This window comes from Siniperca chuatsi, linkage group LG18, assembly GCF_020085105.1.
Source record: "Siniperca chuatsi isolate FFG_IHB_CAS linkage group LG18, ASM2008510v1, whole genome shotgun sequence".
Classification (NCBI taxonomy): Eukaryota; Metazoa; Chordata; class Actinopteri; order Centrarchiformes; family Sinipercidae; genus Siniperca; species Siniperca chuatsi.
In genome coordinates, this window is record NC_058059.1 from 26,727,837 (window position 1) to 26,754,260 (window position 26,424).

General features: G+C 40.2%; 1 protein-coding gene across 4 annotated transcripts; it reads left to right on the forward strand.

Moving 5' to 3' along the window:
- The first annotated feature begins 36 nt into the window (after window positions 1–36).
- Window positions 37–25,190, forward strand: dqx1 (DEAQ box RNA-dependent ATPase 1). Of its 4 annotated transcripts, none has more exons than XM_044173682.1 (13): window positions 48–329; window positions 834–1,053; window positions 4,243–4,648; window positions 11,821–12,014; window positions 13,673–14,126; window positions 15,848–16,153; window positions 16,493–16,592; window positions 16,985–17,143; window positions 17,866–18,057; window positions 18,292–18,417; window positions 18,722–18,912; window positions 20,833–21,023; window positions 24,178–25,190. In XM_044173682.1, the coding sequence occupies exons 3-13, from the start codon at window positions 4,307–4,309 to the stop codon at window positions 24,383–24,385; spliced, it is 2,463 nt and encodes an 820-aa protein (XP_044029617.1). In that variant the 5' UTR covers window positions 48–329; window positions 834–1,053; window positions 4,243–4,306; the 3' UTR covers window positions 24,386–25,190. The 4 variants fall into 4 exon arrangements, with proteins under 4 accessions (XP_044029618.1, XP_044029620.1, XP_044029617.1 ...); XM_044173681.1 differs by having other exon boundaries at window positions 4,246–4,648; XM_044173683.1 differs by lacking the exon at window positions 834–1,053 and having other exon boundaries at window positions 37–329.
- The last annotated feature ends 1,234 nt before the right edge of the window (window positions 25,191–26,424 follow it).

The following is a 26,424-nucleotide window of genomic DNA, read 5'->3' on the forward strand; positions in this document are numbered from 1 at the left end:
TGTGTTTTCCGAGGAGCTCTGAATGTAGCACGAGGTTTTGACAGCTAGACAGCCAAACATGGCGGCTGCGAGCTAGAGCAACCAGGCAACACCTTCGTCTTTTATTATCAGTCAGGATATAACCAGGGCCGGTAGGGATTCATTCATTTCACCCATTTTCCGCCCTTGCTGGTTTTTATCCAGCCGTTGTCCGGTGAGTGAAGGTGGCTTGTTAACCACAGTAAGTTAACGATAGACGGCAGACAGGAGTGAACTGATACAACAACAGCGGACTGAGGGCGGACTGTTTCTGCTTGGTTTCTTCACCTCTCTGCCGATATGTTTCACAGGTAAGACATGGTTCCAGCCTATGACATGTTATTCGTGTACTTTGTCACTTCTGCGTGTTTCAGCGTTGTTTTATTTAACTTACGCCTGTGTGACTGTCAGCTGACACGTCGCTCTGGCAGAAATGGCTAATGGCACTCAGAGATAAGACATGAGGAGCGAGTAGCTAGTTACCTAACGTAAGTTGTTGTGATAAGAGACAAAGGCATTAGCGAGCTTAGGTGTCCTCCTCTCTAGAGACACATTAGCCCGGAGCTCATATCCTATATGCTTATTCGCTAAAATTTGCTCTCATAGTAATGTTACACTGTGCTTTTAACAAAAAAGCTCACCCCCTTGAAGTCCTTGGGTAGAAAATTATTTTGTCTATAGTGACCTGTACACAAACTGGAATTATGGCTATTTTGAGAATACTTTCAACAACAAAAAAGTACATTATAAGCTTGACAAAGGTACTGTAGTAGTGTCCAAGGAGTGGTATTAAAACATTACTACTGCATTGTTAGGTCCCAGGAAAACAGTGGGCGCTATCAATGAGACAGGAGAAGTTTGGAGGCAAGACCCACCGCAGGGCTTGCCACTGGGACAGACTTGGTAACTGGGCAAGAAGGTTGCTGTAGAGAGGCAGATGCCAGGAGCCCAGTGGAACATCTACAAAACTTCAGAGTTCCTCTGCAGAGATAGTGAACCTCCCAAAAGGAAAACCACCTCTGCAGCACTCAACAGGTCAACTTTCAGAAACATTTTCAGCAACAAAATCGTTCATGTCATTTGTTAAGCAAAAATGCTAAACATTGTCTGGTTCCAGCCTCTCAAAGGGGGATATTTGCTGGTTTTCTGAGTCTTCTATGATAGTAAACTGAATATCTTTGGGTTTTGGACTGAGCAGAACAAGCAGTTTGAATATGTCAGCTCCAGAAAACTGTGCTTTGCATTTTTCTCTATTTTCTATTAATTATTATTATTTGAGAAAATAACCGGCAGATTAATGGACGATTAAATTAATACTTATTTGCAGCCCTACACTACACTACATCAACCAGGCCTTTTATAGAAGCTAGACGTAAGCTGTTTCTGTTTCAAATCTGTTGAAGTTCTTCACCTAGCTAATACCATCCTTACAGTGAAGCATGGTGGTCATACTGTAGCATCATGCTAGGGACGTGCTCTCAGCAGAAGGAGCCTGGAGACTGTCAGAAGTTTAGGAATCATGAAAAGAGACAGATACAGACAAATCCTTCAAGAAACGTGCTCCACGGTGCACACAACCCAACCAAGATGATTCAAAAATGTTTTGCTGCCGGTGGTGTAGCCACTAGCCAGTATACTAATATTGCTTCATATTGTACCATACATACTACTATGATATGGGTTTATTATTTTCTCAGTACCCTTTTAATTTCAAAACACACTTGGCATCTTAAAAGCTTCCCACCTATTTGTAGAGTAGGTCTGACTTACTGTATATTGACGTGTGGAGGCTTCTGTCAAGCAGACAGTGACGTTGACTGTTGTGAGTCTGAGCTGAAGGGCTCATTTGAATATCACACTGCTGCTGTTATCTTTCCTGCTGAATGACTGCTGACAGAGCATGTGCTTCCACTATGTGTCTGTACATTGTTAGGGATGACCAGCATGCAGAACTGTCTGGGAACCTGCTGCTGTTAGTCTGCTATTTAACATGTTATTTGTTATTACCCATTTAATACTCTGCTATTGACAATGTCTGTGTAACTTAATACTGCAGCTACATGGCTTTCATCATACAGTGGCTCAGTGCGCTCTTTTTAGCTCCTGTTCAACTAGGGATGGGTATGGTTTGAAATGTTTTGATACTAGTGCTGATACAGTACCCAGGTTTTGTTACAGAGATTATATAATTAATAATTTTTGATACTCGATGCTACAGACACATTTCAGTCATACAAAACAGTATTTAGGTCTGAAACCCAGCCATAAATGATACCTAGATTTGCTGAGTAAAAACAAAACCCTTTTTTGCAAAACTCAGATTTATAGTCAAGAAATATGAGAGCAGAGAATAAGAAAACACGTATAATAATCTGACCAAGTTTTCGGTGGCAACTTTCAGTGGTTTGACAGTTTTTGACACTCGGTCAAAAACTCCACAGTACTCTTAAAGTATGTAGCATCCATACCCAGGCCCGTGTACAGCTTCACTGTCTTCCATGCTGCTCAAAGGAGTGCAGTGACTCAGCGTGACAGTCAGTAAGAAAACATGGTAAATGTACACATTTACAGCCCATTGTAAACATTTCTAAACAACGTTTTCCCTTAACCTCACTCTCTTTTCATCCTTTATTATTTGATGAGGACAAAATCATTCTGCTCTGTTGCATTAAAATGTATTATCCAGATTGTTGTAGGAATGACCAGAACAGGTCGAACATAATCAGAGCATCAGAGCATTCAAGGCGTTTCCATGTTCAGTCCAACATGAAGTAGCTCACTGCCAATCACGTGACAGTGCCAAGTTTTGACATTTTGGCTTGAAAAATTATTTAAATGGTTAATTAATTAAAATGATTCTCAAAATGAATTTTCTTTCGATCGACTAATCACTTGACTAGTCGTATCAGCTCTACTGCTGTCTGTAGCTAACATTATGGGTCATGTGACATGACAATACCTTTCAGTCACATCACTGTAATCCTCTCAGGCTCTGCTCACCCTTTGTAAGTGGGACTTTATAAATTAGGGCTGCAGCTAACAATTATTTTTGTTCATTGATTAATCTGTTGATTATTTTCTCAGGTAATTAATCCTAATTCTTAATTAATCCTCCTTCAAATAGCTTGTTTTGTCTGACCACCAGTCCAAAACCCAAACATATTCAGTTTGCCATCACATAAGACAAAGAAAAGCAGCAACAACTCTCAATTAAGAAGCTGGAACTAGGACATGTTTGGCATTTTTGTTTGACAAATGACTTAAATGATTAATCGATTATCAAACTAGTTGCTGGTTAATTTTCTGTCGAATGACTAATCGACTAATTGTTTCAGCTAAATATGAATTATACCGTTTATAACAAAGTATCTATCCCTTTATCTCTGATTGTTGCAAATCAATGAGAAGGACTGCTCAATAGCAATATTAGATTTACAGGACTGCTGTATCAATGTGATGAAGTATCTGTGTTTCTCAGGTATTTAATGTATGTTATTAGCCAAAAAGACAGTCCCTTCTGCTAATTTCATCACAGGTGTCTCAAATGAATGTCCAGGAAATATGCTATATTACACAAATATCACTATCATGATATAACATTACATATCCCAAAGATTTCACACCCCTAGTTCATGGACAACCAACGAAGTAGAAGCTTGGAGTTATTTTTGAAGCATGCGCCTCTGTTTTTATCTGCTTTTCTGTCTTCCCCCAACATGAATAAACCAGCACACCAGTAACGTGCCTGCAGGCCTTCCTCTGTAAACAGATCTATTCAGCTGTCCAACACACACACACACTCAGTGGCATCTGGGTGGAGACAAGCATTCTACAGTTAAATACCAAACATGCTACAGGTTCCTATGAAGGGCGTGTTTGAGGGAATGGAGAAAACGTATAGTAGAGACAGGAAGTACTGTGGCCCCTGAGATCTACTTTGCTATGATGTTTGTGGTACCTGAAGTACAAGTGAAGTATCCTTGCTTTTTCTTCTCAGCTGTCGCTGTGTGGCTTAGTGCCTACTCTGACAGTACTGTCAGCTCAATGTCAAAGGCTAATTGGCACTGCAGGCAACTCATAACGTCACGATCATTTCAAGCAGGAATCTTGCTCAAAGCATTCGGTAACAAAGTGTGTCTAATACACTGCTGGTCTAACGTCACCTCCCCTGACTGGTTCCTTTGCTTCATGTGTCCATCAATCATTATTGTTTTTGCCTCTCAGCAGGTAATCTCAGGCCTCTCTGGGATCCAGCCCCTCACTCCTTCCTCATCCCCACCCCCTGCTGATGATGTCATCACCACCAGCAAAGCCCTCCTCCACCTCCCTCTCCCCTGGGTCCCGGCTGCCACCCTCGGCGGCCCTGGACTCTCTGTCCGTGTCTTCCCTCCTGTCTGGGGATTTAGACGATGAAGGAGATGGAGGAAGAGGAGGAGGGGAGGAGGAAGGGCTGGGAGACCTAGAAGTGAACCCATATGATGGCTTGCCCTTTTCTTCGCGCTACTACGCCCTGCTGGAAGAGAGGCAGAAGTTTCCCATATGGAGGCTCAGGCAGAGTCTACTGGAGCACCTGGAGAGCAACAACATGGTGCTGCTCAGTGCACCCAGTGGAGCTGGAAAAAGCACGCAGGTAACCAGGAACCAACAGGGCCACAGGCAAAACAACATGTAGTGTATGTCATCACCGAGATTTATTCAGATCAAACTCTAAACATGAACCTTTCCTTCCCCCAATATTCTTAAATTGACAGTGTTTGTTGCAATCATAGTAGCTGACATTAAATACATGGGAAAGAAAATGAAATGATCTCAACAGTAATACTTAGCCATGTTTTTGATACCATTCAAATATTTCCATAACACTGTTTGAGAGGAGTGGGTAATTAGTGAAAATTTCATATACTAGTGCCAAGTACTGATTTCAGTAGTGATACAAAATAATACTTTATTCAACACCTTAATTTACTGAGTATTATTGAGAATTTATTTGAGTATGATTTTTTTTCATGTAACACAATAAGCCAAACATCTTAAATCATACATCAGCGTCTTTTAACACAAACAGTTACATATATATACACAAGAACTTTACTGTGTAAAATTAACAAAAATAATATTTTCAATTGGAAAACATCTGATTGAAGAATACAATACTGAAAATACGATACTTACTTTTAATAGTAACAGTAATATTCATATTACTGTAGGTGCTGCAGACACAGTTTAGTCAATTCTGCTGTGGCTGAGAGAGCTCATTGCACTGCGACTCTACAAAAGACAGCAAATGAAGATAACCTCTTCACCACTTTGACAACACATATACAGTATTTTACATTTAGAAAAAAGCTGCAAATAAATAAAACACAAGCACATCCATTAAAAAACACATTCAGCAGGTTGACAACATACAGTATATGTGACATTAAGAAAAACACTGCAAATACAGAAAGTCATACACAAAACAACAGAACTAAGTTACAACAAAATACAAGTTTCTCTAGGACAAAATTGATGACCACGCTTGTAATTAATAATAGGTTAATGCTAGGTGTATAGTCAACAGTGGTGGAAGTATTCAAATCAAATGTAAAAGCAGAAATACCTTGATGTAAAATATACTCCATTACAAGTCCTTTGGAGTAAAAAGTATAATATTTCCCTCTAGTGTAGTGTAGTAGAAGTATGAAGTATTATAAAATGGAAATACTCAAGTTAAGTACAAATACCTCAGATCTCTACTTCAGTGCAGTACTAAGTAAATATACTTAGTTACATTCCACCACTGATAGCCAGTATCTCCAGTAATATCGGAATCATGCATTTACAATGTTAAAACAAAAATAAATATTGTTAGCTCACTCTTCAATATCATTGATTAATGGTTGAACTATTTCTCAGTTTTTAGTGTTTCACAGAAATTTGGGTTTAATCTATTTGAGGTGCGTTTTTTTGTGTTATGTATGTGTTGTCAAAGTGGTGAAGATGTTTTCTTCATTTGCTTGTGTTTGTCTATTAGCAAGTGTTTTCTTAAATTGCAGTGTGTTGAGCTTTCTTGGCCACTGTGCAATTTGATCATGTTGAGGTTTAATTACGTCTTTGCAGATGGCAGAAACCAAAAGTGGAAGCAGTAAGATGTTGCATGCCACAGTCTTCTTTTCCTTTCGGCTGTTCCCTTTCAGGGGTCGCCACAGCGAATCATGTACCTCCATCTAACTTCATGTCCTCTCTCACTACATCCATAAATCTCTTCTTTGGTCTTCCTCCAGACCTCCTGCCTGGCAGCTCCAACCTCAGCATCCTTCTACCAATATATTCACAGTCTCTCCTCTGAACACGTCCAAACCACCTCGATCTGGCCTCTCTGACTTTATCTCCGAAACGTCTAACATGAGCTGTCCCTCTGATGTCCTCATTCCTGATCCTGTCCGTCCTCGTCCCTCCCAAAGAGAACCTCAACATCTTAAGCTCTGCTGCCTCCAGCTCTGCCTCTTGTCTTTTCTTCAGTGCCACTGTCTCCAAGCTGTACAACATCGCCGGTCTCACCACCGTCTCCAACACCTTTCCTTTCATTCTTGCTGATACTCTTTTATCACACAACACACCTGACACTTTTCTCCACCCGTTCCATCCTGCTTGCACTCGCCTCTTCACCTCTTTTCCACAGTCTCCATTGCTCTGAACCGTTGACCCTAAGTACTTAAAGTCCTGCACCTTCTTCACCTCTGCTCCCTGTAACCTCACCGTCCCACCTGGGTCCCTCTCATTGACACACATGTATTCTGTCTTACTGCGGCTAAGCTTCATTCCTCTGTTTTCCAGAGCAGACCTCCATCTCTCTAGATTTTCCTCCACCTGCTCCCTGCTCTCACTACAAATCACAATGTCATCTGCAAACATCATAGTCCATGGAAATTTCTGTCTAACCTCGTCTGTCAGCCTGTCCATCACCAGAGCAAACAAGAAGGGGCTCAGAGCCGATCCTTGATGCACACCCACCTCCACCTTGAACTCCTCTGTCACACCTACAGCACACCTCACCACGGTCTTACAGCTCTCATACATGTCCTGCACCACTCTAACATACTTCTCTGCCACTCCAGACTTCCTCATACAATACCACAGCTCCTCTCTCGGCACCCTGTCATACGCTTTCTCTAAATCTACGAAGACACAATGCAACTCCCTATGACCTTCTCTGTACTTCTCCATCAGCATCCTCAAAGCAAATACTGCATCTGTTGTACTCTTTCTAGGCATGAAACCATATTGCTGCTCACAAATGCTCACCTCTGCTCTTTGCCTAGCTTCCACTACTCTTTCCCACAACTTCATTGTATGGCTCATCAGCTTTATTCCTCTGTAGCTGCACAGCTCTGCACATCTCCCTTGTTCTTAAAAATTGGCACCAGAACACTTCTCCTCCATTCCTCGGGCATCCTCTCACTCTCCAAGATCTTGTTAAACAAACTAGTTAGAAACTCTACTGCCACCTCTCCTAGACACTTCCATACCTCCACAGGTATGTCATCAGGACCAACTGCCTTTCCACTCTTCATCCTCTTCAACGTCCTCCTCACTTCACTCTTGCTAATCTTTGATACTTCCTGCTCCACACCAGTCACCTCTTCTACTCTTCGTTCCCTTTCATTTTCCTCTTTCATCAACTCTTCAAAGTACTCCTTCCATCTTCCCATCACACTCCTGGCACCTGTCAATACATTTCCATCCTTATCTTTAATCACCCTAACCTGCTGCACATCCTTCCCATCTCTATCTCTTTGTCTGGCCAACCTGTACAAATCCACCTCTCCCTCTTTAGTGTCCAACCTAGCATACAAGTCCTCAATGTTGCATGCCACAGTAACCTGGCAAAATCACACTAAGACTAACCGGGTTAATGTAACACAGTAGTAATGGGCTTATGTGTTGATCTTTTTTTGTATATTTTTGATGAATAGTATATTTTCATATATGTATTTGCTTTTATCTCCAAATGTTTTAACTAAAGACCAAGCTGATGCTTTGAGCATTATGCTACTAACAGTTTCTCAAGCCCATTCACTACTCTCTTTATAGTAGTAAAGTAGTAGTAGTCATTTTGTGTCGGGCCTTTCCCTGTGATGGCCTGGTTATCATTACACCTGCTCCTCAGCTCCACTCCCCTCAGCATAATGAATGACAGCATTAAACCATTCCAGTAGCGTTACACTGTTCTGCTGTAACCTGAACTCTCATTTAATCATGAAACACTCCATGCTCCCCTTTCCAGCACCTTCTTCTCTACCTACCTAGTTTATGCTAGACACTTTCTCCTTTGTTTTTTTTACCGCTGCATCTTTATCATTCTGGTGACACTCGTAATTATTACAGCTGTTGTTAGGGCACTGTCACTTTGACCTTTGCACTTTGTACTGTTCTAATGTTGCATTTAATGTCGATCATTTCTGCTATCTTGACTCACTCAGAGTTGAATAAGGACAATGGTATCTTGCTCAAAATGTAATTCAAATGTCATATTTTAGAACAAAAATATGACAGAAAACTGAAGCCATGGGGATTACATTTCCATAAAGGTCTGAATATTTGGCATAATTTGTGTCCTCTATTCTTAATTCTTAATTTGAATCCCCATTAGCTTCCATAAAGTGATCGCAAGTCTTCCTGGGTTTGTTTCTTTGGTGTTTGTTTGAGAATTCAGCCTGTATCTTTCACTTTTCATCATTAGATCTAATATAGACTTTGATTAAATATTTATTCAAGGTACATTCTAGGGCTGTGTTTATTTGTTCTGTCCAGTCATCCATGGATGGCACTTCAGTTGTGTGTTCATTTATTACTGGAACATGTACACACCTACAGTACTGTAAGCATGGAACAAATGGCTGATTGTTGTGGATCCAGTTTTCAATTCAATTAAATTTTTATACATGTAATAATAATAGGAATGATAGTCATAGAATTAATAATGACAATCATAGTAACAAAGCCAATAACAACATCTGTAGTAGCAGTTGTCAAGCAGGAACACGGGGGCAGAAGGTGGCCCACAACCACAGATCCAGTCTCTGCAGCTCCGGAGGCAGAAATACCTGCTGATTCCACAGGAGAGGAGCTTGATAACTGAAGGCTCTGGCTCCCATTCTACTTTTGGAGACTCTAGGAACCACAAGTAACCCTGCATTCTGGGAGCGCAGTGCTCTAGTGGGGTAATATGGTATTATGAGCGCTTTAAGATACGATGGTGCCTAACCATTAAGGGCTTTGTAGGTGAGGAGAAGGATTTTAAATTCTATTCTGGATTTTACAGGGAGCCAGTGCAAAGAAGCTAATATTGGAGAAATATGATCTCTGTTTCTAGTTCTTGTTAGTACATGTGCCGCAGCATTTTGGATCAACTGGAGACTCTTAATGGACTTATTCGGGCAGCCTGATAATAAGGAATTGCAATAGTCCAGCCTAGAAGTACCAAATGCATGAACTAGTTTTTTTGGCATCGTTTTGAGACAGGATGTGCCTGATTTTTGCAATGTTACATAGGTGAAAGAAGGCAGTCCTTGAAGTTTGTTTCATGTGGGAGTTAAAAGATAAATCCTGATCAAAGATAACTCCAAGGTTCCTTACAGTGCTGCTGGAGGCCAGGACAATGCCATCTAGAGCAACTATATCTTTAGATAATTTGTCTCGGAGGTGTTTGGGACCAAGTACAATAACTTCAGTTTTGTCAGAGTTTAACATCAGAAAGTTGCAGGTCATCCAGGTTTTTATGTCCTTAAGGCATGCTTGAAGTTTAGCTAACTGGTTAGTTTCATCTGGCTTGATCGATAGATATAATTGGGTATCATCCGCATTACAATGAAAGTTTATGGAGTGTTTCCTAATAATATTGCCTAGAGGAAGCATATATAAGGTGAATAGAATCAGTCCAAGCACAGAACCTTGTGGAACTCAGTGACTAAGTTTGGCAAGCACGGAGGACTCACCGTTAACATGTACAAACTGAGATTGATCTGATAGATAGGATTTGGAATACCTTAGTGCGGTTCCTTTAATGTCAGTTGAATGTTCCAGTCTCTGTAATAGGACGTGATGGTCAGTGGTGTCGAATGCAGCACTAAGATCTAACAAGACAAGTACAGAGACAAGCCCATTGCAATTAAAAGGCCAGTCTGCATCACAAAACACTATTTTTGAGGAAGAAGCCCATAGCAAACTTAATATATTACCAAATGTTGTATGATAGGGTTGGGTTTTTTTCTCTGACTATTATAGCTGTAAGATTATATTTGTTGGATTTAAAGGTACCCTCTAGAATTTAGTCGTGGAATTACTAGTAGCGCTATGGAGAAATGTTTTTGTGAGCACGTTCTGATTTGTTTGTAGCTCATGCACACGCACAAGAATACACATGCATGGGCATGGGCACGGGCACGCGGTGAAGCAATACACTTTCCTGCCACCGCTATTCCACAGATATGCAATGGGTTGTGATAAGAAACGTAGCAGTTCGCCAATAGACGCAGGGAAGAAGAGGACTGCTAGCAAGCAAACATAGGTTTAAACAATGCAGGTTTCAAAATGTCACATAGTGTGTTTTAGTAAGAAACACTGAATGTAAACATAAACTTTGTTTACAAGAAAACTCCACAGGGTACCTGTGGTTAATTGTGAGATTTGTATTCAAGAAACTGAAAGGAGTTAGCATTGTGACTACAATACCTTAACTGGCTTTTTGGGGCTGAAAATCTCACTTTGTGTTTTGTCTCTTTTGAGGCAAACTTTAAGTTCTGCTAATCGGTATTTTATATTTTCTGACCTGTATTATAGTGTATTATATTTTTTGCTTAGTACTTCTATTTCTGTGTGCACTGACGTGATAGTGAGCTACTGTAACAAAAATGTTTCCCCTTGGGGATAAATAAAGTATTTCTGATTCTGATTAACAATCTCAAAAGTCTGCAAGGAACAGGAAGGAGGTCGCTTTTTGGTTTATTTTGGTTTTATGGCACATTATAGAATATTGCTTGTTTCACTCTCAGTGCTCTCAACCTTGTCTCCAACAGCAGGCAGCTGTTTTAAGTGAAAAAGCTCTGATAAACCCACTGTACACTACCTGCTCAGCACCAAAGAGCAATCAAAATTAGCTGGTGAAGCAGTTAAAGCTGCTCTCAGCAAGAATGAGAGTGAATATTGTGGACTTGCATTCTTCAGGTGGACACAAACACAAATCCAAATGAATACTAATGTTGCTATGCGTCTGTTGGATGTGTAAATAGGCAACTTTATGCTAACATGTTAGCCATAACAACTTTATAAAGGATAATATTAGTCAGTGCTTTTTAGGTTGTTGTGGAGTTCCTCTGCTGCAAAGTGGCTAAAAAAATCATTTAATGCAGCTGTAACAGCTTCAAGCAAATTGTCGTCATAGTTTAGAGTCCACATTTTTAAGATTGGTGTGAGGCACTTGTACAGTGGATGGACTTAACCAGCCCCACTGACCAATATTTATTTGACTGTGGAGTCTTGACTCGTCCACATTCTCCTAGTGTGAGCTGTAGAACCACTCTGAACTTCCACTTGGAGTTGTAAGAAGTAAGAAATGTCTGAGACATCTGGAGGAAAAGTGCTCCACCTTCATTTTCAAGTAGTGTGTGTTCACAAATGTAACTTGTGTTTTAAGTTGTGTGTGCTTCTGAAAAGCTGAGTAAAACTGTGTGTAATCAATCAAGTCCCTAGTATTATATTACTACTTCTTCCTCTTGTTGACCTGTCTTTCTTCTCTTCTTCCTCATGTTCTCCCTGCAGGTGCCACAGTGGTGTGTGCAGTATGCTTTGTCCTATGAATTTTCTCAGGGCCTGGTGTGTTGTTCCCAGCCCTATTCGGTGGCAGCGGTGAGTCTGGCCCTTCGTGTGGCTGATGAGATGGACCTCAGCCTGGGTCTGGAGGTGGGCTACAGGGTGTCTCATGATGACAGCTGTATACCCGACACCCTGCTCAGGTTAGAATGCATGGATAATGGCCATTTGATAATAACATCTTATTATTTTCCCCAGTACTGTGTAATGACTCTCATTTTCAGTTGCACTATTACAGCTACCAACAGCACACTGTCAGAAGGTTTCTCCATTTAATAATTAATGCAATAAAAATCAATTTAATACACATCTGTCTTTGTGGACCTGAGCAATGTGTCAAACTCAATAAATAAAACTATTTACAAATAACAAACATGAAACATTTTTAAAAGATGAATAAATAAAATAAAGCGGTATTCAAATGGTTGCAAACTGCAATTTCACTGCTAGATGCCACTAAAGCCTACACACTGGACCTTTTAAATTTTCACTGAATCATTATTACCAGTACCAGCAGTATCACCCCAGATTTACCTCATTAGTGGCTGTATTTCTATTAAAAACTAGAAAATGTTCCAAACAATCATACTGATATAGTAATTTCAACAAATATCTAAAGGAAAAACATTGGCTTTTTCATATTGACAACAGTTTATTATAAGTATGTATTCCATGGCAATATTCAGTAGTTTTGGTAAAAGATTATTAGCAATACTAACTTAAAGGAAGTTTGAAGCGAGTCAAGCTAGCTGTGTCCCCTCTGCTTGCTAAGCTAAGCTAAGCTAATCGACTCTTGCCTCCAGCTTCATATTTAACAAACAGACATGAGTGTCGTATCGATCCTCTCATCTAACTCATGGCAAGAAAGCGAGTAAGTGTATTTCTCAAAATGTCAAACTATTCCTTTAACCATAAATACACTTTTCAACAATTAGTTGAGCGTGCTTTAAAAAAAAAAAAAATTACAAAGTCATTGGACTTTTTATTCATTTCCATAATTTTGTTCAGTAAGCCCTCTGAAACTAAACTACATAAAAAAATATGATTGATTAGCTTTGAAAATTCACCATAAACAGGCCACATGCCAAGAGAGATTTTTCTTCCTTTAACGTCCTGGAAGGAAGCCAGCTGAAAAGGACTTGTTTTAGAAACTGTAGTGCCCCCTGGGGAGTTTTTGCATAACATACTGTAACTGAGTGCTAGAGATGGCTTAAACAGGTTGAGTACAAGTACAACACATTTTTCAACAAGATATCTATCGCTACTCAAAATGTGTTCTACCAAACTGTAGGGAAATCCATGAAATTAGTTATTCATTGCTTTAATTTCTGAGCCCACTGCTGATCTGTATCATGTGTAATCATCTTCTCCTCCCTGGGTGTAATGTAGATGGCTTCATTGGATTTCACCAGTTTTGTATGGTAATGTTACATGGTCTTTCTTTTGCTTACAGCCACACCTTGACTCTTTGTTCTGTGTTACCTGCAGTTTGGCAGTAAAAGTGTTATAGCAGTGTATTCACAGAAAATTGATCCCTGTGTCCCTTTCTGCGCTCTCAAATTATTAAATAAATAAATGTACAGTATATCCATAAAAGTCTTAATTTTCAGCCATTTAGCACGTCACTTCGTCTCTTAGTTATGTGTCAAAGGAGGCTTTGACAGAGCTCCTGGCCATTGATAGTGGTTTTTGTGGGGTTTGACCCACTTGGCCACCCTGCTGTCAAATTGCTTTAAAATCTCTATTTCTTTAAAGGTTATTTGTTCTTTCCTCATCTCTTTTTTCCTTTCCCTCTCTCCAGGTTTGTCAGTGACACTCTCCTGCTAGAGGAAATGATGTCAGACCCTCTGCTGCATCAGTATGGTGTTGTGGTGTTGGACGAGCTCCAGGAGCGTACTATGCCCACTGACGTGCTGCTGGGCCTGCTGTGTGACGTCTGCCGGCAGAGGCCAGACAACTTCCGGGTGGTTCTCCTCACTCACCCAACGCTGGCACCTCGCCTCTCCTCCTTCCTGGGACCATCAGTCCCTCACCTCTCCCTGGACAGCCTGTTCACTGACCCACCTACCAAAGACCCGGAAGAGGGGCATGAGGTAGAGGAGAACAGGAAGTCTATTGAGATGAAGAGGGTGGAGACGTTGTACCGGGAGCTTTCATCTGGGAAGGAACCGGTTGCTGCTGCCTGTCACATGGTGCTGGATCTGCACAGAAGGGGAGAGGAGGGAGATGTAATGGTGTTTTTGGCCAGTGCACAGGTACAAGTTTTATAATTTATATATCTCAGAAAGTAATCCCACTTATAAATATTTTTTAAAATTTCCAAAGTATCAGGAAAAAATACCAAAAAAAACCCACATTTCACAGTTTGAATGAATATTGTGTGCTAAGGCAAAATATAAACATGTAGTTTGGCTGATATCTATGAGATTATGTGTCTAATATCAAATGTGATTATTTTGTCATGATTTAAAGTTACCAGTATAATCCTTAATATTTCAGTCCTGGTTGATTTTGCACCTGTGGTTGCAGGTGGTAACAGCAAGTGCGTCTTAATAATCCGGAGGTCCCAGAGTTCCGTTCGAAATAACACATGTAGGGCTGAAACGATTAGTCACTTCATCGATTAGTCAACAGAAAACTAATCAGCAGCTATTTTGATAAGTGATTAATTGTTTCAGTTTAAGCAAAAATGCCCAACGTTCTCTGGTTGCAGTTTAAGTAAGGATGTACTGCTTTTCCCAGTTTTATGGACAAAACAAGACATATAAAGACTTGATCTGGAACTTTGGGAAATCGAAATGGGAATTTTTCATTAATCAATAATGAAAATAATCAGTTAGTTGCAACCCTAGATGTGTGTATTGAGCACTAAGGTTAGAAAACACATCTGGAGTAGTCTAAGCCTGCAGGAACAGTGCTGGGCTGTGAGCTGATTTTGAAAGAGAATCATTACAAAAGGGACAAAAGAAACGGCTGTAAAACAATTAATATTGAAGTGACTCTTTATAATATCATAATTTAAGCCCTTAGGTCCAATAAGAATTTAAATGTTTCCGCGCATGTGCCAGTGGAGGAGTAACGCAGTAAGAGGGAAATTTATTCTAAAAAGGCTGTAACTTTGGCAGATACCCACTTCATCTAGCTCAGACTGCTGAAGCCTCAGATTATCTTCAGAGAAACTTTGCTGTTGAATGTATTTTTACACAGACTGAGGACTGTGGATTTTGAGGCTGTATTATTGTGTCTCACTTGTAGTTGCTGAGGAGCTCAACTTTTCTATGTGAGCAGCAGTAATAGATTTTGCTGTTTTGCGGTGGGAACCTTATCATTTTCCTAGTGAATACTATTCACTATTTTTAACAAAAGGAAAACTGGTCAAACCAATGTTCACTCTGTGGTGAGCTGTAGAGTTTCACCACCTTTGTCTTGTAGAGGAGTGAAACAAGGACACCTCAACTTGAGAAGCCTCTGGTGCGTTGCAGGGGTCTGGTGTCCTGGTTCACACACGCATTGTATACAACATGCAGACACAGTATCTGTCATGTGTTCACCGTCCATGTGCCAAGCTATCTTTACATATTGACCTTCAGTATAACAAACTCTCTCATGCACCTTTAACTCCCTTTATGTCAACATCACCGCTGCTGCAGCTCCTCGACTCACTGCCAGTCCTGGTTTCCATTTAAGACAGAGCCTAGCGTGTGTGCCTGTGTTAGCTGAGGCTAGATTTGTAAGTCAAAGTCCTCCCTGATGATACTGATCTGTTCTGGTTAATCCTCAGTGAAGCACACACACACACACACACACACACACACACACACACACACAGACACAGTGTAGTAACACAACAAGCAAAAGCACAGAAAAACACTTATCATGCCTTGTGTCAGCTGAAATAAACCCTCACAATGTATGTGGATGTTTGAGAGTGGATTAAAACTGAGGCTCCATTCACTCTCTTCCTTGTTCTGTGTAGGAAACAGAAGACTGTGTGGCCCTGCTGGAGAAGGAGTGTGTAGCTCTGAGTCCTCAGCTTGGTCCTCTCAGGATCCTCCCCCTCCATGCTCGACTGGGAGGGCTGACCCAGAGGGTCTACGAAGCCGACCTCGAACCTTCTACACTGAGGGAGAACGACAGCTCTGAGGGCGTGGATTGCTCAGTGCTGGGAGCCAGAGGGCCGGGGGTCAAAAGGAAGGTTATCCTCACTGATACCCTCGCAGAGGCTTCCTTCTCCCTGCCAGCTATTCGCTATGTCATAGACACAGGCCTTCAGCTCAAAACTGTGAGTTTGTGTTCATACATGACAAAATGTCATGATTAAATTAAAGATTGTTAAAACAAAATAATCCCGCTTATCTCTGTCTCTTCAGTTTTTATTGTATTTATTTTCTCTGATCGTTGGTTGCTTGTATTTTTTTAATAGAAATGTAAGCTTGTTCTAATGCTGTGCTCATTGTAAGGTGTTGTACAAGCTAAATCAGCTAAATGCAAAAAATGATTGTACTGTATTGCAGGGGACAAAGTTATTTGATTAAAGTGAAAACAAAATCAGCATGTTCAGGCTATCATGTAAAAAGTTGACATTTCCATTTCTGACATTTCCCCTTATATTCTGCTACAGGTTTACAATCCACAAATAAGAGCAAACTCGCAGGTCCTGAGGACGATCAGCAAACACCAGGCCGACATGCGGACTCAAAGGGTAAACAGCCACCTTCCAGGTAGGTCAAAGGTCATTGCTGCTGTTCTGATTACCAGCTGATGTAGTTGTGTAGGATTTGAAAATGGCTGACTTTGGCGACCCCTAGTGGCAGGATGAAAAAAGACACTGTGGCAGACAGCAGTGCATGCCTGCTAATTCAGATTTTGGCTTTGCACTTATTTTCTGTATATCCAGCTTTACAAAAGCAGGTAAGAACAATCCAAGTCATTAAATGCTCATTATAGGTAGCTTATACCTATTTTACAATGCAGCTACTGTATCAAATTGTTAACTGTTTTTATTTATTAATGACATTTTTGAAACAAAGATTTCATGGCTAAAAGTCAAATTCTACAACTACAGTAATTTACTGTGTCATGACTGTTTACTACATGTGTTGTTGGTCTTTAGGGCTGTGTCTCCGTCTTTACCCCCAGTCTCTATACGATGATGGGATGGGGGAGGCTCATTGTCCAGGGGTGGTGGAGGAAAACCTCAGCCACTTGGTGCTGTTGCTCAAGAGGCTTGATATTGCCGACATGGGACAGTGCAAGTTCCTGGACAGACCAGGTACCTTCATGAACTACTCTGAATAACAGTGATGTATCACAGAACATGACTGAGTTGTTTAAAAGCACAGATAACTTTTTCTTCCAATGTACTGTAATTAACAGAACACTCTTTACTTTGACTTAATCCCACACACACCGTCCTGCTGCCAGAAATACTCACTAGAGCACCAAATGTGGATTAATCCACAGCTGAAAATAGTCCCCAAAAAATGCACTATTTCCTCCTGTTTGAGTAATGTTTGTTAAAAACTACACTGACCAACTACTGTAGGAAATTACTGAGCCTTTTTCAAAACTGAAATTATACACTTGTGAGCTGTTTTTAAAGAAGGAAGGAATCAATGGGCTTGGGGCTGAGAGCCACAGACAGAGTAGGGAAAGCGGAATGAATTGAGAGATGGAAGTTAAGCATTGGACTTGGAGACGGGTGTACTTTGTCCTTTTTGTTTGTCACATTTGTGGACAGGTTATGAAGGCTCAGCTGAGCTGTAGAGAGTGTCTACTGTAGTTCATTGACATTAGAGTAGTATCTCCACTGTTTGTCTTCCTTGTTGCTTCATGACCACTGATGTGTACTACAGCAGTTTGCAGCTTAGTGCATTGCAGTTGGTGTTGTGTCAGTCTAAGACCATGTCTCTCTCTCAATATAATGTGGCTTCTTTCACCTCCCTCCCTCTCTCCTCCATGTTTATTTTTCTTCCATGTCTCCCTCCTTCCTAGCCCCTGAGGCTCTAATGCAGGCCCTGGAGGACCTGGACTACCTGGCAGCGCTGGATGATGATGGTAACCTGTCAGAGGTGGGCATCATAATGTCGGAGCTGCCACTGGAGCCACCGCTGGCTAAAGCCCTGATCGCTGCCTGCGAGTACGACTGTGTTGATGAGCTGCTCACTATAGCTGCCATGCTCACAGGTAGCTGAAAAAAGTGAATCATTTTACTGTAAACAATAAAAATTACAAGAACGACTTACATTTGCACCGATATGATGCCCATGACACAATGAAAGGCCTTGCCATAGCTGTGTAGATAATATGTAACTAATTGTATTAATTCATATTTATTGTATACATAAAACATTTTAATATGCACTTACTGAATGTATTCTTTTAAAATTAACATTTGATCTGATCTTTGTCTTGTGTAAGCTCCTTCCTGCTTTGTGACAGCAGAACCCAGCAGAGAGGAGGCTGCTGTCACACACTGGCGACCTCTAATGCACACAGAGGGAGACCACATGACTCTCATTAATATTTATAACGCCTTCATAGAGCGTACGTACACCTCCATCACATAAATACTTTGTTAGTTACAGGGTTCCCACTGATCATGGAATCTCTAAGAACAAACTGAAATTAGACAGGTGTGTTTCAGACAGGCAAAGGTTGTTACATCTTTTCACTACTGTGGAATGTGTTTTAATATTAGCATTAGCAAAACAGGTAGGAATAGAGAGTTTTGGATTTGGATATGGAATGTAATGGAAAATTTAGCATAATGACCATTGTGGGAATCCTGCAGTAATGTCTATTCTAATGACTATTGAGCTCTTATTAACATATAATGTGGTAATTGCAGATAATCAGGATGAGGCGTGGTGCACAACAAACTTCCTCAGTCACGCCGCCTTACAGTTGGCTGTGGTGATCAGGGCGGAGCTGCTGGAGGTGATGCAGCGAATAGAGCTTCCTGTTTCTCCTCCTGCTTTTGGATGCCAAGACAACTGCACAAATATCAAGCGTGCTCTCATCTCTGGCTTCTTCCTCAAAGTAAACACCCTGCTTTCTTAAAACTGTGTGATAGAAATTTAATCAGTTGCCTCTTCCTTTAATGCCTTTTATTTGTTAACCTCCCTTATATTTATGCTATTTTTAGCCTTGCTAGTGTAGTGCTGGGTGATAATTCAATATTATTGTTATTGGAATAATGAAATTTAAACTGGGTGTGAACACCTACTGTGGAACTGGAACTTCATCCACAGTGGGACTCTGATAAAGCAGTTGACACGGAGGCAGGGATGTAATATAATTATAGTTCAAATGTGCTCCACCAGCACATTAAATCAAATACCTTCACAATTGGAAAACTAGGTATAAACATGAAAATCATAACAAATATGAGTATGACGATAGACTTACTTTCATCACAAATACAACTAAAATCACTGCACAGTAGGCAAGCTTAATGAGCCATGCAGCCTACGGACATCATTAAACAGATTTTATAAAGGAACAGCGACTAGCCATGTAAATATACAATAAACCATCAAGTGAGGAAAGAAACCTGGTTATCGTAGAATAATGAAAACATATGCTTACAATCTTCACGAATGCACACAGAACGTCCACACTCCCTTACTGCTTGCAACAACCAGCAGAGCAGACAGTCTCTGAATGACCATGTGGCTACACAGCCGTTGCACAGGCAGCAGCCCCCCATACTGACCAAATGGCCTTAACTGCTCTCCACTTGAGAGATGTTGGAAGGCTGTAACTTGGAGCTTCTGAGGGAATTCAGCACAATCATATATTGACTTTCAGCAGAATCATATTGTAATAATATGATGTTAGCATTCCCCAAATTTCTGTGAGCTATAAATTTCTACTAACAAAATTAATTGTTAGCGGGGGGGTTTCATGTACAAATAGTTTGGCCTCATGTAATGTACAACATTTAAGTTTTGGATTATTTAGTGTTTGATTTTGCAAACATTTGCCATGTGGTGATATATATCGATATCAGAAAATATCATTTTCATATTATTATTTCAACTATATCGTCTAGCTCTATGCTAGCGGTGTGGCTCTAGTAATGGAACACCATTTTAGTCCAGAGTGAAATATCTCTACAGAAACTGAGTGGATTGCAGTGGAATGTTATACCGACGTTCGTGGTCACCAGAGGATAGAATCTTAATGATCCCCTGACTCTTCCACTAGTGTCACCAGCAGGTTGACATTTGTGGTTTTTAGTGAAATGTCTCAACAACTATTAGATGGAATGCCAGAAAATTTGGTTCACACATTCACGTCCGCCTCTGGATGAATTGTAGTAATTTTGTTGGTCTCGTTGCACTGTCTCTCTCCATGTTTGTGTTATTAGAGTGCTTTAGAGTAGCTCTGACCAGCAGGGCTTGTTGAAGGCACTCTGTACTGTACTGTAGGTAATTTGACTGTTCATTCTGAAAAACAAAGTCCCCCAAAAAAGTCAAGGTGACACTGAAATGTTTACTTGAAAAATCAAATAGAATTTTCACCTGCATGTTATTCATGCAAATTAGTTGTTGCGTTTAGCTGTTAGTCCCAAACAGCTGATGTACAGATATTGGTTTTAGTTAGCTAACGAATGCACTGACCATGTGTGTTTGGAGAAATAATTTGCTTTGCAGTTCTGTCTGAACACACCTTAAGAAGCTTCCATGGACAACGTAAACTACTGATCATTTACATGATGAATATGTGATCACCTGTCTTTTTTAAATAGGACAATGTGGAACCTAATATTAGAAAACCAGTGTATTGGTCTAACCCCACTTTTCATATCACACCTTCCGTAGTGTTTATTACTGTTTTACTAAAATCTTGACTCGATTCAACACGTCTTTCTTTGACAAGTTTCAATCCTTCACACCTCCTCCCATGTTTTCTTACTTTGTTGATGATGATAAATGTTGTTATTATCCTCTTCAGGTCTCTCATGATGTGGATGGTTCAGGTAACTACCTCCTGCTAACTCACCGGCATGTGGCTCACCTGCATCCCTTCTCTTCCTACCTGTGTCGCCAGCCGTGCCCCAACCCCCCCAGCTGGGTCCTCTACCACGAATTCACCATCTCCCGCGATAACTGCATCCGCATCGCCTCCGAAGTCCACCCTCAGATGTGAGTCAAACCGTGAGGTTTTTAGATGTGCAAGCTACTGTCGAGCAGTTAGGTGAAAAAGCACAGTTTATTTGCTCCCATGCACAGTGTCCACGTGACTCGGCTCTGTAATAATACAACAAACTGACTATCCTCAGTAAATGCAGTTATCATTATAAACTCTGAACCGCTGTCGTTCCTGCTCACCTAGCATTAGCCATTTTTTCTCGTGAGTAGGAATGGGTATCGTTAGGATTTTATTGATACTACTGTTGGGATTACCAATGGGTAAAGGGGCACCAAATTGTGTTGGTGCAATTAATTGAATTTGGCTATCAAAATGATCAAAGATAATGATAAATAATAACTTTAAAGAATAAAGTTGTCGGGGGGGGCACCACCCTTAAACAAGGGAAAGGATAGCTTGAAACAGTCTCAAATACAAATACACTAAACTATCAATTTGAAACTCAGATTAATAATTAAATGAATAACTATAACCAAATTACCATTGATAGCTAGTAGGTTGAAGGATTTGGAGTTCAGCATAGAAGAGGTTGGCAAATTATTCACTCTTGTGCAACATTAAAGAAACCAGCATAATTATACACAAGCATTTATTAAAAGATAAACAAATCAAAAACACACAATATGAAGTCTAACTAAACTGTACTAACTAAAGAACACAAGGGTTTGTGTCTGTGCGTGAGAGAGGCAGAGCGTGTGTGTGTGTTTGTGTGCGCGGGAGTGTTGGCAGCGCTGTAGACGAAGCCAGGTGGAAAGATGGTAAATGGACTATACTTGTATCCAACTACTCAAAGCGCTTCACACTACAAGTCACATTCACCCACTGATGGCAGGTGCCAACTGCTCATCAGTTCAAAGAAACTAACTCATTCACACACTGAAGGCACAGCCCTCGGGAGCCCTGTATATATATACTTTTGCTACAACTGCTTGCTGCCAGACACCTGGCAGCTCTTCTGCGCAGACAGCTGAGCAATATTTACCCTGATGGAGGTGGCAGTTGAGACCCTCAGTATAGATTCAAGATGGACAACACTAAGGCTGGACCTGTACTTTGATTTGTTCATAGTGTTTTTCACAAAGGTATGTACTTCTGAAACACATGATCCGATTGAACATTTTGGAGCTTTGGAGCTGTGGGAAGGATGGTGGTAATTCTCTCAGAAATTACCCAATCATGTCCTTGTGCACTGTGTGCATTGAAGTCACCACAACGCTGATCAAATTCCTGCTGTAGTTTCTCAGTGGCAGCAGCATATTCATTACCACTGAAAGCTGTGCCCTCCTCCACAAGAGACCTGCATGTCAGCATGCCTGGGCCTTCGAGCTAGCCTGGGCCTTGGAGATACAGGTTATGGATGTTCAGCTCCTGTGTTATGTCCACCAAGAATGCAAGGTCCATCACCCATTTTAGATGCTATTTCCTAACTGTATGTTCACTGGGTGTCTGGTGTTGAATAATGATGGATTATGAGTTAACTGTTTGAGTCAAGCATAGAGGCTTTATTATGTGTATTATTAGCTTATCATTTAGAAAGTTATAACTGGCAGGTGAGACATTTCTTCATGCTAATAATAACTTAAGCCTATATAGCTAGCTGTTAAAGTAACAGGAAGTGTCCTCCTTTCTTAGCTTATTGGAATGCAGTCAGTTCAAAGGCCTTTAGTAATGTTAACTTATTTACATGAGAGTAACTGAAGGAACGTAATTCAGCATGTGTGTCAGTCTTACCACTCATAAAGTACAGGTTTTGCAATGCTGTCAAAGTCATTGTGTCATTGTGTTTAAACCTCCCAGCCATTCTATATGGCTGGGAGGTTTAAACTTTTTACATAAACTAAACGGGGCTCCGTCTGTGGTTATCCCTGCCAGTCTATTCCATGGAAGCCCAGCGCGCTCAATCGAGTCACACAGTATCTGAAATATATATCGTTGGTAATGGTACAGCCATCAAAAATGGTGTGTATTAATTTGATAAATCACTAATCCGCTCTTACACTGTGTTCGCAGAGAGAGAGAGACATTGCCGAACAAGCTTTTCTTTTCTGGACAGACAATATTAGCGACTTGCAGCATGCAATCCTTCAGAAACTGCCCTTCGGTAAACGGTTTTCCTGCTTTGGCAATCAACTCATTCACCACATCACTTACTTCAAGTGCCGTATCAGACTCCTTTTTGGCTTTCTGGGAGAGATTTTAATCAGGAAATATAGGTTACAGTGTGTGATTCAACAGATTCATGCAGTTCGAAGAAGATTTTGCATTGAAACAGTAATTAGTTAATTTGTCCATTTTTTCATTGACGAAAAATGGAATACATTTCATCATAGTTCTTGTTTTTAAAGGTTACTTTTAATTTTGTTTTAGTCTTATTTTCGTTGTGAAAAATAGGTTGTCAACAAACATTTTTCATCATAGTTTTCATTGACGAAATTAACACTGAGTCAAGCCAACTGTTGGTTTTAGGAAGAGTTAGGTCTTGGAACGTAAGTGGTGTAGGTAAGAATATTTTTTAACTTTGAACAGAGCCAGGCTAGCTTTTTCCCCCTGCTTAAATTCTTTATGCTAAGCTTGGCTCGCCTCCTGGCTCCAGGAATGCCATTAAGTGTATTTCCCAAAATGTTCAGTTTTATTTATATAGCGCCAATTCATAACAGAAGTTATCTCATTGCACTTTTCCTATAGAGCATAAACTTCCTTTAAGAGGCAGAAACCTCGGGCAGAACAAGACTCAATGGTGGGCGGCCACCCAACTTTATCTTTAGATAATGTGTCTCTGAGGTGTTTGGGGCCAAGTACAATAACTTCAGTTTTGTTAGAGTTTACCATCAGAAAGTTGCAGGTCATCCAGGTTTTTATGTCCTTAAGGCATGCTTGAAGTTTAGTTAACTGATTAGTTTCATCTGGCTTGATCGATAGATATAATTGGGTATCATCTGCATAACAATGAAAGTTTATGGAGTGTTTCCTAATAATATTGCCTAGAAGAAGCATATCTAAGGCGAACTGTTCCTTTAATGAATATTTCAGCTTCAGCTTTCAGCTGAGGACCACTTACTGGACTTTAGGTTTTTATTTTAAAAATAAAAGGCCAGTATAAACCTAATATAAAGAAAATGCATTCTCTTCCTCACCTCTCTGCTGTAGGCTTGTGGAGCTGGCCCCTCAGTACTACCTGGGAAACTTGCCATCAAGTGACGGCAAAGATCTGCTGATGGAGCTGAGGCAGAATCTGGAGCCACATGCATACGAGCAGGACGGAGTGTCAGACGAGCACAGCAGGACTCACAGAGACGCAGATGGGACGGGAGAGACTCACAATCAGTCCAGCACAGAGCTCTGTGTTGTCCAATGAGATGTAAGAAGAGACACTAAACACCTACTGTCACTTTATTGTTTGATCTGAGATTTGGTACTTTGTATAAATTAGTCTGTGAAATCTCATTTGAGGTTGAATCATTTTGATGTGTGATTTCAAATGCACTTTTACTGGAAAACACTAATGTACAGTCATTTATTGTTAATATATCTTATATGCAGTGACTTTGGAAAATATTCAAACCTCTTCATTTTCTCCTTGATGTGCTATGTATTGACTTAATTTTATATTTTATTTAGAATATGTTTTTTATTTAATGAGGGATTTCTGTGTTTCTGTTTGAATAATTCTACAAAAATAGTGTTATGTGTCCAATGATGGCACAAAAACATCAATTTTAAATTGTAGCACAACAAAAATTGGAAAAAGTGAAGTGGATAGAATACTTTATCAAAGTGTACGTTTTGTTTAAACAGTTGAGATTTCAGCTAAAGCAATACGCACTACTTCAGTGAGCAGAGACACTGTTATTGGATGACCTTTGACCTCTATGCAGATACCCATGAACAGATGGCTTCTCAGGGTGATCTGTGATGCGATACTGTACTGTAGCAGTGATGCACAGACCTTCTATTTTCAACTTTTTGATACTGTTTGTATAATGTTTGGATTTCCTGCTTAGATCTTCATTCTGCCTTTTTCTCTCCAACTTTGTGTCAATTATGAAAAATATTTGTGTAAAGTGGTTTCTTATCGTCCTATTTAATAGGATATGTCTGTCAATACAGTACTTCAATACTTCAAATAAAAGTTTGAAATATCTCAGTGATTTTTCACTTTATAGCTGCCTCAAGTTGCTCCTTTTTAAAGTAGCTTCACTGCATTTTCTCTGCTTCACTGTCTGTGAAGGTAACAACTCTTATATTAAAGGCAATATACAGATGTTTTTCTCAGTATTCCTGGTTTTGTCCAAGCTGAACTCATGTCATCAGGTGGCGTGATATGTTTAGAATAACAGTTATAATAAGCAAGATGTAGCAGTTCAGCATATTTGATGAAGTTGTGTGATTGTTGTAATTTTTGGATTGAATCCACATGGTTGAATACACTTATTACAAGTCACTTTGGAAAAACCAGCTAAATAAATGTAATGTTATGTAATGACGATTGTCATTACATAGGTTGCGTAGTATTACACATGATGAGTAAACTAATTAGCGGTGTGGCCCCTTTAAATCCTATACAAAGCCTTCCCTTTTCAGTGAAAATATACTTTACTGTTCTGCATATTAGAGCAATGTTTGCTCTTGTCCAGACTGTGCTTTGACCCATGCCAGAAACTAATGATTCCATGTCTGGTGTGCAGAAAAACTAATAAGTTGGCCATGGAGTCTGAGGCTAAAACATTTATAAATGTATAGTTTGGCTGGACTTTAGCATAGAAAGTCTTAATTTATCAGCTCTTTAGCTGCTAAATGATCCACTACGTTCTCTGTCTCTCTGCTGTATGGTGCTGGGCAGGTAGTGTACAGTGGCTTTAGCAGACCTTTTTAGCTTGGAAACAGCTGACTGCTGCTGCTTGAAAAAAAAGGTTGGTAAGAGCACAGTTTGGGGGCTAGAAAACCAAAACAATGCTAAAAACACTCCGCAGAGCTGAGGGGAACTGCACTATTGGGTGATAATTCTCTGCGAGCGACACTTTACACAGTTTTTCAAACCACAGTTAGTATAAAAAAAGGGCCTTCAAGTGCTTCTTTGGTCTGTTGTGGCTACAGTTCTGTACAGCAGCAGGTGCTATTCAGACTGCGCATATTAAAACTAGGTCAATAAAAATATAAACAAATGATTAAATGTTTCTCCAGAAATTTACCATACAGTTTTATGTTGGGAAATAAAATGTACAGACAATATAATTGAATAGTTTACTTAATAAATAACGTGAAGAATCCAAATAATTCATGCTTGGGAAGAGGAGGGGGTGGATGGACTCGTGACCTCAGTATTTCTAAAATCCTGGCTACAGCCCTGGCTGTCAGCAGTGCTTATTGTTTGTGTGTAAGTGATCACAACACATG